Source organism: Delphinapterus leucas, chromosome 12 (genome assembly GCF_059928025.1).
Source record: "Delphinapterus leucas isolate spDelLeu-1000000601 "Yukka" chromosome 12, BTC_Dleu_Yukka2, whole genome shotgun sequence".
Taxonomy (NCBI): Eukaryota; Metazoa; Chordata; class Mammalia; order Artiodactyla; family Monodontidae; genus Delphinapterus; species Delphinapterus leucas.
Window position 1 is genome coordinate 30,765,096 of NC_143140.1, and position 12,090 is coordinate 30,777,185.

At 39.0% G+C, this 12,090-nt stretch overlaps 1 protein-coding gene across 3 annotated transcripts in view; it reads right to left on the bottom strand.

Annotated features, from left to right (window-relative positions):
• Positions 1–9,176, bottom strand: part of MAP3K7 (mitogen-activated protein kinase kinase kinase 7) — a 70,138-nt gene extending 60,962 nt beyond the window's left edge. For 2 of the 3 annotated variants that reach the window (XM_022552757.3, XM_022552748.3), the window contains exon 1: positions 8,857–9,174. In XM_022552757.3, the coding sequence (XP_022408465.1) occupies positions 8,857–8,976 (120 nt within the window). In that variant the 5' untranslated portion in view covers positions 8,977–9,174. Of the gene's footprint in view, positions 1–8,856 lie in introns of all 3 variants that reach the window. The other variant, XM_089921871.1, reaches the window with a different exon arrangement.
• Between the last annotated feature and the right edge of the window lie 2,914 nt (positions 9,177–12,090).

A 12,090-nucleotide genomic window follows, 5' to 3' on the forward strand; every position in this document is an offset into this window, starting at 1 on the left:
AGTGGGACTGAAAATTCCAACCCTCTAATCACATTGTTGGTTCTCCTGGCAACCAGCCCCATCCTTAGGTGTGGTCCAAAATTAACCTTGAGACATCTTTATCTCTCTCTTCACTTATGAAAATCAGAGAGTTTGGGGAGCTGTGAGCCAGGAACTGTAGACAAAGACCAAATATATATATGAGAAATATATTTTGATCATTTGAATGACCAAGTACCTATTTCTTATAAATCACCATATCACAGAATCAAAATGTGACTTCTCATTTTTTCAAATGGCATAAATATTAGGAGTGAAAGAAAAAAATATATATAAAGAATTGATTCCTGCCTTTGTGGGATGAAAATGAGGTAGAGAAGAAATTCAAGACAAAACAACAGCATTGAAATTTTTTTAAAAAAAAACACTTCCTGGCTGAAGAGAGCCAAAGGTGAGAGTCCATGATGGCGGCTTTCAGGACACACTTAGGGCTTCAAGGGCAGGAAAGACCTATTCCCATACCCCCTCCCTCCCAACTTCTCACTGAGATCCCCAGGAGGAAGCAGCCTCACAGGATGTGCTTTGCCAACACGGGAAGCTGCAAATGAGTAAGTGTGGCAAGGCAGACAGTCAGAGGGAGGCCCTACCCAGGTTCTCTCAGGCCCGACAGTACAGGGAAATGATACAGAAAAACTCTTGCCAAGAGAAAAACAAGGTAACTGAAGAGTTTTCTGACTGCAGGAAGGAGGCTGTTGGATGGTAGACAGCTCAAATACAGGGAGCTAAATGTAGAGCTCAGCTGAATTTCAGAGGATCAATGAAAGCCAAAGGGGAAGGCCTAGTCAGCAAGCAGGGAAAAATGGGTAAGATCTCCTGCTTTCGAGGGGTGAAGTGAGGCTAATGCCAAGAGAATGATGAACTTCATTTCTTTACTTCTTAAACCAATATTTCTTGAATGTCTACTATATCCATCTGGGATACAAGAGATACAGCTGTAAATAAGACAAAGGCCCTGATCTACGAGGCATGTACTTTCAAATTAAGGGGGGCCAGGAGAGGAAAGAAAAGACAGTCAATAGACAAAAAAATGAATAAGAAAAATATCAGCTTGTAAAATAAATGCTGTGTAGAAAACCAAAAAATTGAATAATGTGACAAAGAGACTGGTGAAACTTATGGCTGGATAGTATGAAGTGCCATCTGAGGAGGTTACTAACTTGATATTTGAATGACACATGGAACCAAGCAAAAAGAAGAAGAAACAACTAAAGTAAAGGCCCTAAAGGGGGAAAAAAACCCCTCATTTCCTATTCAACAATATTTGAACCCCATCTATAGACTAGGCGTTATCCTACGCATTCCAGATAAAGAAGGGAACAAACCAAACCAAAATCCTCGCTCTAACTACTTATATTCTCGTGGAGGGAGACACATAAAGAGGAAGCAAGATTTATGTTTTTAAAAAAGATAATTTTAGAAACTAATAAGTGCACTAAGAAGAAAAGCAGCATAATTGTGTGTGTGTGTGTGTACACGTGCGTGCACTACCCCCACCCCAGTTCTAAACAGGATAGTCCTGCAAGGCCTCACTGAGAAAGGTGATACTTTAGTGGTGACCTAGAGGAATACTTGGAGTGTTTGGTGTGAGCGGAGCATAGTGGGAAAAGGGAAGAGTGATGCAGGATAAAGGTGGAGATAGCATTGACATATACACACTACCAAATGTAAAATAGATAGCTAGTGGGAAGCAGCCGCATAGCACAGGGAGATCAGCTCGGTGCTTTGTGACCACCTAGAGGGTTGGGATAGGGAGGGTGGGAGGGAGATGCAAGAAGGAAGGGATATGGGGACATATGTATACATATAGCTGATTCACTTTGTTATACAGCAGAAACTAACACACCATTGTAAAGCAATTATACTCCAATGATGATGTTAAAAAAATTAAAAAAGATAAAGCTGGAGATAGAGGCAGACTCTGGATCCTGAACGGCTCTTGGCACCATGAAAAGGAGTTTGGATTTCAGTCTAAGTAATGGGAAGCAATTAGAGGAATTTAAGGAGGAATGTGACATGATTTTGCATTAAAAAAAAAATCATTCTGGCTCTAGTGTGAAGAATGGATTGTAGGGAAGCTAGCATATATACAAAGAGAGACCAGGTAGAGGCTGTAAAAGCAGCCCAAGCAAGAGAGAAGAGCTTTGAGGACAAGGTTGATGGTAGTGCAGAAAAATGGGCAGATCTGGGATAGGTTTTAGAGGTAAAGTCAATGATGATCTGCATGCAGGCAGGACAGGTGGACAGGAAAAGAGATGAATCAAGGATAACGTCTAGACTCAGCACCAGTTTAATGAAGGATAAGAAAGACTGGAGCAAGCAGATTTTCTTTCTTTTTTTTTAACGGCACAGAGTTCTGATTTAGTCATATAAAACTTAAGATGCCTATTAGATATCCGAGCGGAGATATCATGAAAGAAAGTGGAAACATGAGTCAGGGAGAAGTCAGGCAGGAGATAAAAACTTGGGAGAGTCATCAGCATTTAGTTGGTAGTTCTAGTCAATCAACCGGATGCTGTGACCAAAAAATAACATGTAAATACTGGGGTCCCAGAACTGAGCTTTGAAGCACTTCAACATTTAGAACACAGAGGAGAAGGAACCAGCAAACACTGAGATGCAGCAGTCAATAAGGTAGCAGGCAAACCCGGAAAGTGCCACAAGAAGCCAAAAAAGAAGAGTTTCAAGAAGAAAGCAGACATAAAAACAGCAAAAGCATTAAGCCAATGGCTCTCTAAGTGTGGTCTCTGGGCCGGAAGCATCTTCATTGCCTGGAAATTTGAGAAGATGTTATTCTCAGGTTCCCACCCAGAATTACTGAGTCTGAGGGTCCGGCCCAGCAATCTGTGTTTGAACAAACCCTTCAGGTGATTGTGATATTTGAGAATTACTGTATTAGGTTATATTAAAACCATAATTGTGAGACAGGACACTTCACTGGAAACCATGACATAGACCAGAGAGTCCTCCCTTGCTGAAGTTTTCCATAAATAATATGGACATGACATCTTGGGCAGGAAGAAAGGAAAAGGAGAATTCTTGTGAGCAACCTAATGTTTTTCCTGACACATGGTAGATCAGGAGAAAAGAGTGGCACAGATGGCAAACTGCGACACAATGGCAACTGAGGTAAACAATGAAAAAGCTAATATTCAAACTACAAAACACTGGAAGGAAGTCACTTTTTACTTACTACCAAATTTCTAACTCAAGTTCACAATCTAATATGCTTTTTGGATTGCATTCATATCTTAGTAAGGTTCTTTGACACATTATCATTAACAATTAGTTTGAACTGACAGCTTTCCCCAAGGATCAGTTTTCACCAAGAGTGTAAAAAACGGTGCACATCCAAATTACAAGTATCCCCTCCAACACACACATCCATCCAAAATGATGAACCTAGAAATAAATATTTCAGATACTTTTCACAATCCCTCAGATGTAAAAATAGAAGAACAGACGAATGCAAAGAGAACTTTGGTTTTAAAAGGGAAATCAATTTAGAAATATTTCCTTCTGAATTTATGAATGTTTTCTAAATTAAAATGTTCTCAGATTAATTCTCTTATTATATGTAGCTCTCCCCCTATGGTTTAGCCCTCATGGTTTTGGGTCCACAACTTTAGTCTCATGTAATAAAGCAGATTTAAATTTAATTTCTTAATAAAAAGTACAGAAGAATAAGAGAGATGATTATAGAATATTTCCATACAATTAGTATTAAAAGGCACAAAAACCAAAATCAGAAGTTGGTGTATGTGTTTAAAGAAAGCAACCCCTTTAAAAACTAATTTCTTTAAGACGGAAGACTACTCCATTCCTTTATTCAAGTCAGGTTTTTAAAAACAAAAAACCACCTAAACTAAAACTACATGGAAAAGCATGTATGCCACTGTGCTCTTAATTTACTATGAAATAATTCTTAATTGTGCCCAATTCATGTTATTTTTAGTTCAGTGACTGTAGCTGTCAGTTTGCTTTGGCTCTGTTCTGTGGTCTATGTGAATGGACCCTGGCTGTGCTGCCACTACTCTGGCTAGAAATTTGCAACATGACAGAACAAGCATAGATCTTAACATTTATCAGTTAGAACCTGGAGCCTCCAACGATTTCAGAACTTCAATATCTATTAATAAACTGTGGCAGAGTAGAACTGCCATCTGCTGACAAGACAGACTTGATAACATAAAAGGAAAACTTTGATTATTCAAACTTTCTTTTGACTTTTTCATGCAGTCTTTTAAAACCAGCCATAAGACATCCGACCTGTTTAATAGGCCCTTCTTTCAAATAATATGCCCATGTCATCTTTTAAGCTACACATGCACAATATAAAAGTTACCGCTGTGGTTACCTCTTCACTGATAACAATTACAGATTTCTACTGAATACAATAATTACTAAGCTTCACGTGGAAGAGCTTATTAATAATTCTGGATGTTCATAATATTAATACTGACTAACAAATCTATAGAATCAGTTTATTCAGGCCACTGTAAGTTAGGTTTTTCTCTGTTATCAGTTGCCCATATACTTATAACGTAAAATTACAAAATGTACATCACTACCAAAGTTCTTCCTGTATTTCCCTTTAAAACAAAATCTTTGCATGTCTCCATAATGAAACTTAAGAAGATATAAATGCTGCAATGATTATATGTGTCTTGCACATATGCTATTCTTGACATCAACACTGTGGGTCTCCCCTTTAAAAAGCAACCATACTAAATACGGTCTTTCTAGCATTTTAGTAAAGGCCCACCAATACATGGCTTACTCTCAGCACCTCGCCCTTTGCAGCATCTTTTACCCCTGGCTAAACCAAAGTATTTGCTAGGTATAATGGATTGTAATGGAATCAACATTTGCAAAGAGAATCGGATTTCATTTTTAGTGTAAATGCTACTTTAGCCGAATCACTAACTTATCTTAACCTCAGGTTATATCACATAAAAGAACCAGACCACATAAGAGAACCAGATGGACACTAAAATTCTCATGATTATGCTGTGGTAACTTCATTTACTCACTCAGCAACTATTTATAGAAAACCTTTAGATGCTAGGCATTGGAGTTACAAGTGGGAATAAGACAGGTTAAACTTTGCTGGGGGGATACATAATTTTGGTTACTGGTAAGTGCCATGAAGGATAACAAAAATGACAAAGATCTAGGTTGCTCAGGGAAGGCTTCTCTAAGGAAGTAACATTTGAAGTGGGACTTGAATGGTGAGAAGGAGTCTGCCATTTGAAGTTCTGGGGGGAAGAGCATTAGAGGCAGAGGAACAACTGCTAAGAAAATTCATCTTAGTATCTTTCCCAATCTCTGATGCTTACTTTATTCAAAATGTAGTTTCAAAATCTTTCCCACTCAATGGAGCCTTCTGTGATAAACTCTACTTTCAAATTATGGGTTAAATGCTCAATTTACATTACATTCATAGTTTTAAATTTGTGGTCCTAAAAATCTAGCCTCACAGTAAGTCAAAGTTTTTAAGGAGAGAATCCTAGGATCCTTCTATTCATCTTCCATAATCTTAGCAGTATTATCCACAGAAGACACTGTTCATTAAATGCTCAAGACCAACTATTATAAAGGAAATCAGTATTTTGTTTCCCCATTCTTACAATAAGGTTTGGTTACAGAGTACTTCAGAAAGAACCAAAGTGACCCTGTAAATCCAAAAGGAAAGAGCAAATGACTCAGGAGTGAGAAATCGCAATTCATTTCCTGGCTCTACCATTTAATTAGACATGAGGCACCTGGCAAATCAAACTCTATGACCATTTGTCAATATCTGTAAAATGGGGGTATCATTTGCCCTATTTAACCAGGATTAGTTAGTCACAAACTACAGTCCACAAGAGGTCATGATCACTGTTCTTAAAGCTTACCGTGGAAACACAGCATAAATACTGCAAACAATAATGTGTTTTCATTTTAGAACTGGAAGAGACCTTACATGATCTTGTTCAATCTCTTATTTTACATGAGAAATCAGAGGCCCAGAAAAATAAGGTGACTTGCTCAAAGTTACTGAAACACATTATGGCAAAATCCGTATGGCATTGACATTTTCTAAATACCCAGCCTACTGGGTACACTTTTTTACCACAACACACTGCCTTCACCACTTCTTGCAAGCTAGTCCACAATGTGCATACCTCACAGTTTATTCCAACAGTCTCTACACTCAGATCCACGACAAAAGCTAAATGACTTTAAAAAAAAAAAAAGTACCTACATAGGTTTCTGATGCTGAGACCTGACATAATTTGATATCAGAACTGAATTTAGGAAGTTCCACGCTGATATTACTGAGTCATGATATTAGAAATATTAGAAATGTAAGGCGTAAAATCAGCTGATGCCTTAAAAATATGCACCTACGAAATGAATGCATATTTGGCTTATGGTTGGAGTATTTTTCTTACATAGTTTCCAACTGAATCGATATAATGCTGATTCAATTACACTTATTTGAGAAACAGAATATGATTTTCTTTATTTATACGCAATATACTGGTACCACATAAAATACTGAAAGCAACATAAAATACTTTTTGTTTTTAGTCACCTTTCTCTGTTCTCTTATTCAAGATTTTAAGCCAGAAGTAGAATCTAAGTTAAGAAATAGTTACTGAGTGCTGTGCACCCTAGATTATGCAACACTGTTTTAATGTGAAAATAAAGAATATAATGAAAATTATGTAACAGTTTTAACATTAGAAAAGTCTAAATTCAATCTTTAACATGAAATTAAACTGTGTAATAAAAAAGTGAGAAGAATAAAATTAGATGACTGCCTGACATTAGAAAACTTCAGATACAAACAAAAATTTACTCCTCAGGAATGTCCTAAAAATACCAAAGAAAAGTTGAAACATTATCTAAACTGAAGGAAGGGTCTTTGGAAACAGAACCTCAATCAGAAGTTAAGTGGCTTCGGAGGAAGAGCAGTAAAATGATAAATGACACCTTAGTAACCAAGAATGTAAAATGCTTTAGAAAGTAGTGTGGGAAAACTAAGGTGGTAAAAACCAAATGATGTAAGTCTGTGAAAGCATTTGGAAGACCATGAAGTACAAGTTATTATTATATGACAATCTGTAGTCTACAAGCATAGCAGTTCACCACAGAGCAGACGTAAATGCTTATTTAAAAACTGTAATTCTTTTATACTGACTCACCAAATTTTCATTCTTAAAAAAGAAAGAATGTTAGCCATGAAAGCTGGATCAACTATCCAATTCTTAAAAAGGAATTTATCATAGCCTCAATAGAACACACACACACACACACACACACACACACACACACACAAATTTCCCCCCTCTTTCCAAACTATGGGTCCTTCTTTTAGCCATGTGACCTTAAAGCAGGTCACTGTTCCTCTCTGTAACTCAGTTTCCTAGTAATGTGTGTCAGGCAGTGTTGGGTGTTTTGCATGTATTACCTAATAAAATCTGTTATACAAATAAAATGAAATAGAAATTATTATCCCTATTTTACAGTTAAGGAAATGAAAGCTTAACAAGGTTAGTCAGGAGACTTCCTCCAAATCATACAGCTAATAAGTGGCATAGCTGATATACTGAACCTTCATCTAACTCCTTCCAAAGGCTTTGCTCTTCCCACTTACACTGTCTTGTAAAATGAGGTTGTTTTCAGTGACCTTTAAGGTTATTTTATTCAAGTAAAAATATGATTAAATAATCCATTATTCTTCCAAAACATGCATAGAAAAAAATTATTTGTTGAAGGATAATTATCTCACTACTTTTAGCTTGCCACCACCTAAAAATAATTTTGAATTTTTAAAGTAGAGGTAATTGACAGTCTGTAATATAGGACATACAGGGTTCTTTTTGGTGTATGTAATGTAAGGTGCTTAGTACATTTTAAAAATGATAAACAAATGGTAAATAGCAGATACAATTTTCAACCAAAGTTTTAACACTTTCTAAAGTGTATCTTTACATATATACAGATTTTACTTTTCTAAATTTTGTGGACTTTACAACCAATCTCTGTGAATTTGGAAAGAAGCAGTTATTAAAGGCACATTATTACCTTGCTCTAAAATAATTTATTGCAGAATAAAGAATGGATTCGGGTTTTCTAACAGCGATTTTTGGTCTGATATATTCTGGTTGTCACCGAAATCATTAGTTATCTTTTCAGAATATGCTACTTGAAACATCTTTTCATCGTATAGCAGTCCACAGTACTAAAGGTGAAATCAATCTAAAGTAGTCTAATTGAAGGCAGAACACTTACTATTACGACTACTGCTCTATGGAATTGGCTAAGCTGAGAACCATTCCGTACTCGGGGAGAAACTGTGTTAGACCTGGGGATGTATTAATTTATCAAGCATCCATAGAACACTCACTGGGCGCCAGACGCTGAGCTGGAAGTCGAACATAATAAAATCCTTGGCCCTTAACAACACTATGCCTTAGAGAACCAAAACTCCAAAACGGCCATGGTCTTTGATGAATTTTACTACTGAACAGATTCGAGAACTGGTGGACCACACGACCGCACCAGTTCATCCTTCTCTGTTTGAGATGACCCAAATCCAGGCACCGGAATAGCAAATTCAAACTCAAGAGTGCCGAAGTGAGGAAAAAAGAGAGCTACACCGGAGCAGGTGAACGCGGAGAGTCCCCTTTACACCCGGTCTCCGTGGAGTGTGGGGACACCCGGGTGGACCCCACGAAACAGAGGGGTCGAGGAGGCGCCTTAAGGGTCGGGACCAGGGAGAGACCTGGGCCGGCCGGGGCCGGCGCCTCCGTGCCAGGCCTCGCTCACCTCTTCCACCTCGATCTCCTTGTAGTCGATCTCTTCAAAATTGAGGACTTGGGAGGGGGCTTCGATCATCTCACCGGCGGAAGACGAGGAGGACGAAGAAGCGGCGGAGGCTGTAGACATGATCCCTTGCGGAACCCGGGGGGCCAGGGAAGGTTGCGGCCCGGACAGTCCGGGGGAGACCCGCGCCCACCGGCCTCCGGACCGACCTTCAACCTGGAGCCACGGCGATCCGTGGCGGGGACAGGGGCTGCGGCCACAGCCGAGTCCCGGCTCAGGCTCCGCTGCGTTTTCCTCCGCCGGGCCCCGCCCACAAGACTTCCGGTTCCGGCCTAAAATCGGAAACCAGAGGTGGGCGGTGAGCTCAAGGGAGGGGAGGAGAGAGTTTGGTGACAGAGACAGAGAAAGGAAGGACGGGTTGGGGGTGGAGTCGAGGAGGGTGAGAGGCTAGATTGGACCCGTTGGACAAATTTCGCGAGATCTTTGTTAAAGGGCCTCAGCAACCGGAAGATACCGCGAGAACTGGCGCGTGACGTAATTAAAACGCGCGAACGGAAGTGGCGCAGAGCACGATGGAATATCAGTGTGGTTGGTCCTCTAGGAATCGGCGGGAAAGATAAAACCTTCGGTTTGTACTCCGCTTCGTGAACTATGTTGTGACCCCGCTCCCTTTTCCCTCAGAATCCTGCAGACGGACGGTAGTGTTGGCTTGAGTTTTTGTTACGAAGCTTTTCAGTTTCACCCCTAAGCTAAACTGAACTGTTTCTTAAAAAGCCTTGGAAAATGTGTTTCCCTCAATGTGTTTGGAAGGAAGCGGTTGCTACTGTTACTTTGAGCCAGTCCCTGATGCTATGAGAAATTCTAAAGAAAATAATACACAGCGAGCCAGCGCGTGTAACCTGATTAACACTATGTAGCCTCACGAACAGAAGTTAATATTAGGTAAGGTAGATACTTATAATTTGGCATAATTTGTCGTTCATCTGAATTTATGGGGTGTGTTATGGTACGTGTCGGAGTGCAGAGCACTGTGCTGGATGCTTTACATTTATAGTTTAATCATTAACAGTAGCCTTGCAAGTTAAATATTTTTGTTGCCATTTTCAGGACGTGAGAAAATAGGCTCAGAGTAAAACAATTACGATTCTCACAGGCTAGTAGAACCTAAGTCCGAATATCTATAAGGCTGAAAGTAATGCCGGTGTTGTATCAATATTATCAACACAATTTTTAGTTTTAAACTAGCTGTTAAACTTTAGTCAGTTTGACCTGAAGCCTAACTGGGAAAATTGGAGTTAGAGATGAAGGTTTAAGGACCAAGGATGAAACCCTGGGAATGTCAAATTCTAAGTCTCAGTATGAGACCGAAAAGGAACAGGCAAAAAAGTGGGGGAATGGTAATCGGAATATCACTGTAGGAGAGCTTTTCAGTTAAGGAATAGCCAACCAAATAAATGCTGTACAGAAGTAAGTTTAACTCATTTGGGATTGCAAATAGGTCATTGAATTTGGCAATTAAGAAGTATGAACTCCTGGAAAACATTCTGTCATTTTTTGTAGTTTTAGTAACACTCAATGGTAGTTTGGTGAACGGGTAAGAGAATGAAAGAAAGAATAATTTCTTCTCACAGCACAATCTCTGGATGATCTTACCCAGGGTCTTGACCACCTTTATGATGATAACTCCCAATTTCTCCCACTGTTAAAATTTTTCCTGAATTCCGGACCTATTGGACATCTGTATTTAGATGTAACGTAAGCACCCAAACTTCAAGATTCCAAAAGCGAATTCACAAGTTATTACCCACCACAGATACATTCTTCCGTGTGCATTTTGTGTCTCCATGAAGCATCCTATCATCTACTCAGTTGTCCAAGTGAGAAATCAGAGCTTTATTTCTACATGTGAAGTGATGCTTAGTGCACTAGTAACCCAATAGAAGCATATTAAGTCAGTGGGATAACCATTTTTACCTGTCATTTTTTTACTCAAATTCCCAAACTAGGATGGTCACCTTTTAACCTTGTCCTTTCACTCTGCAGGTCATATCTAATTTCTCTTTTTAACACGTTGATCTTAATACAATGGATGCTACCAAGTGGGAATTCAAGAAATATTTGGAATTCAAGAAATATTTGTTATATGTTCTAGCTGAATGAATAGGTTTTGCCAGTCCTCACTTTCCCTGGAGTGCAAGATCTGTTTTCTATACCTTCAGTTTAGGACTAGAATCCTGCTGATAAGGGACTAATCACTACAGCCATGATGCTGTTATGCTTGATTTTTCCCCCCCAAATTTTGTTAAGAAAAACATCAAACATACAGAAAAGTTGAAAGAATTTTACAGTAAACACCTATATACTTACCACCAAGATGCTATCATTAACATTTTACTATACCTGTTTTATCATGTATCTGTCTATCCATCCACTCATACATCTGTCTTATTTTGTTGGATGCATTTCAAAGTGAATTTCCTACATGATCTTGAACATCTACCCCAATACTGTACTTCTCCTTCTGTGTTTTATGCACCGATTTGGACTTCTGATATTGATAGTAATCTAAAATCAATTCTTGTCCTATTTGCTTGCAGATTTTCTTCCTCCCTCCCTCCCTCCCTCCCTCCCTTCCTTCCTTCCTTCCTATCTGGCACCTCTTCACTAGCTTCTGATAATGTCCCAGCTCTCAGCCCTGCTTATGTCTCTGGCTCTAGTCATCCCCAAGGTCCAATCTACTCCTCCCATTCTGTGCTTTGACTTCATGAGCCGATAAATTACCGTTTTTCATTTAAGCTGATTCACTTGCAATCAAAGAATCCTAAGCAATGTAGTTTGAATCCAGAGAAATGAGGGAGGAGAATTTGTCTCAGTTTACCTCAATTTTGACTTTGTATTCCTTTTAACTTCTTTAACTTTCATGAGTTACAGATGGAAGCTTGAACCTCACAATTTCATGTCATCTTCAGTCACTAGTCGATTGCGTCTCCACAAATTTCCAGAGATACACATCAAGCTATTTAACTGGTCTCCTTGAATTCCCTCCCAGTTTGAGGACTCTCCACCACCCATCCTCATGTCAGTGTCCTAATAACTACTCTCTAACCTTCAACTCTGTCTTCAGTTTTAACCCTTTTATAGTACCCAGGGGATGAGGGCAAAGAGTTTTGAAATCCATTTCTCACCATCTCTTTGCGTGTTGTAAGTGGGATTCTCATCTTACTTTGCTCATTTGGG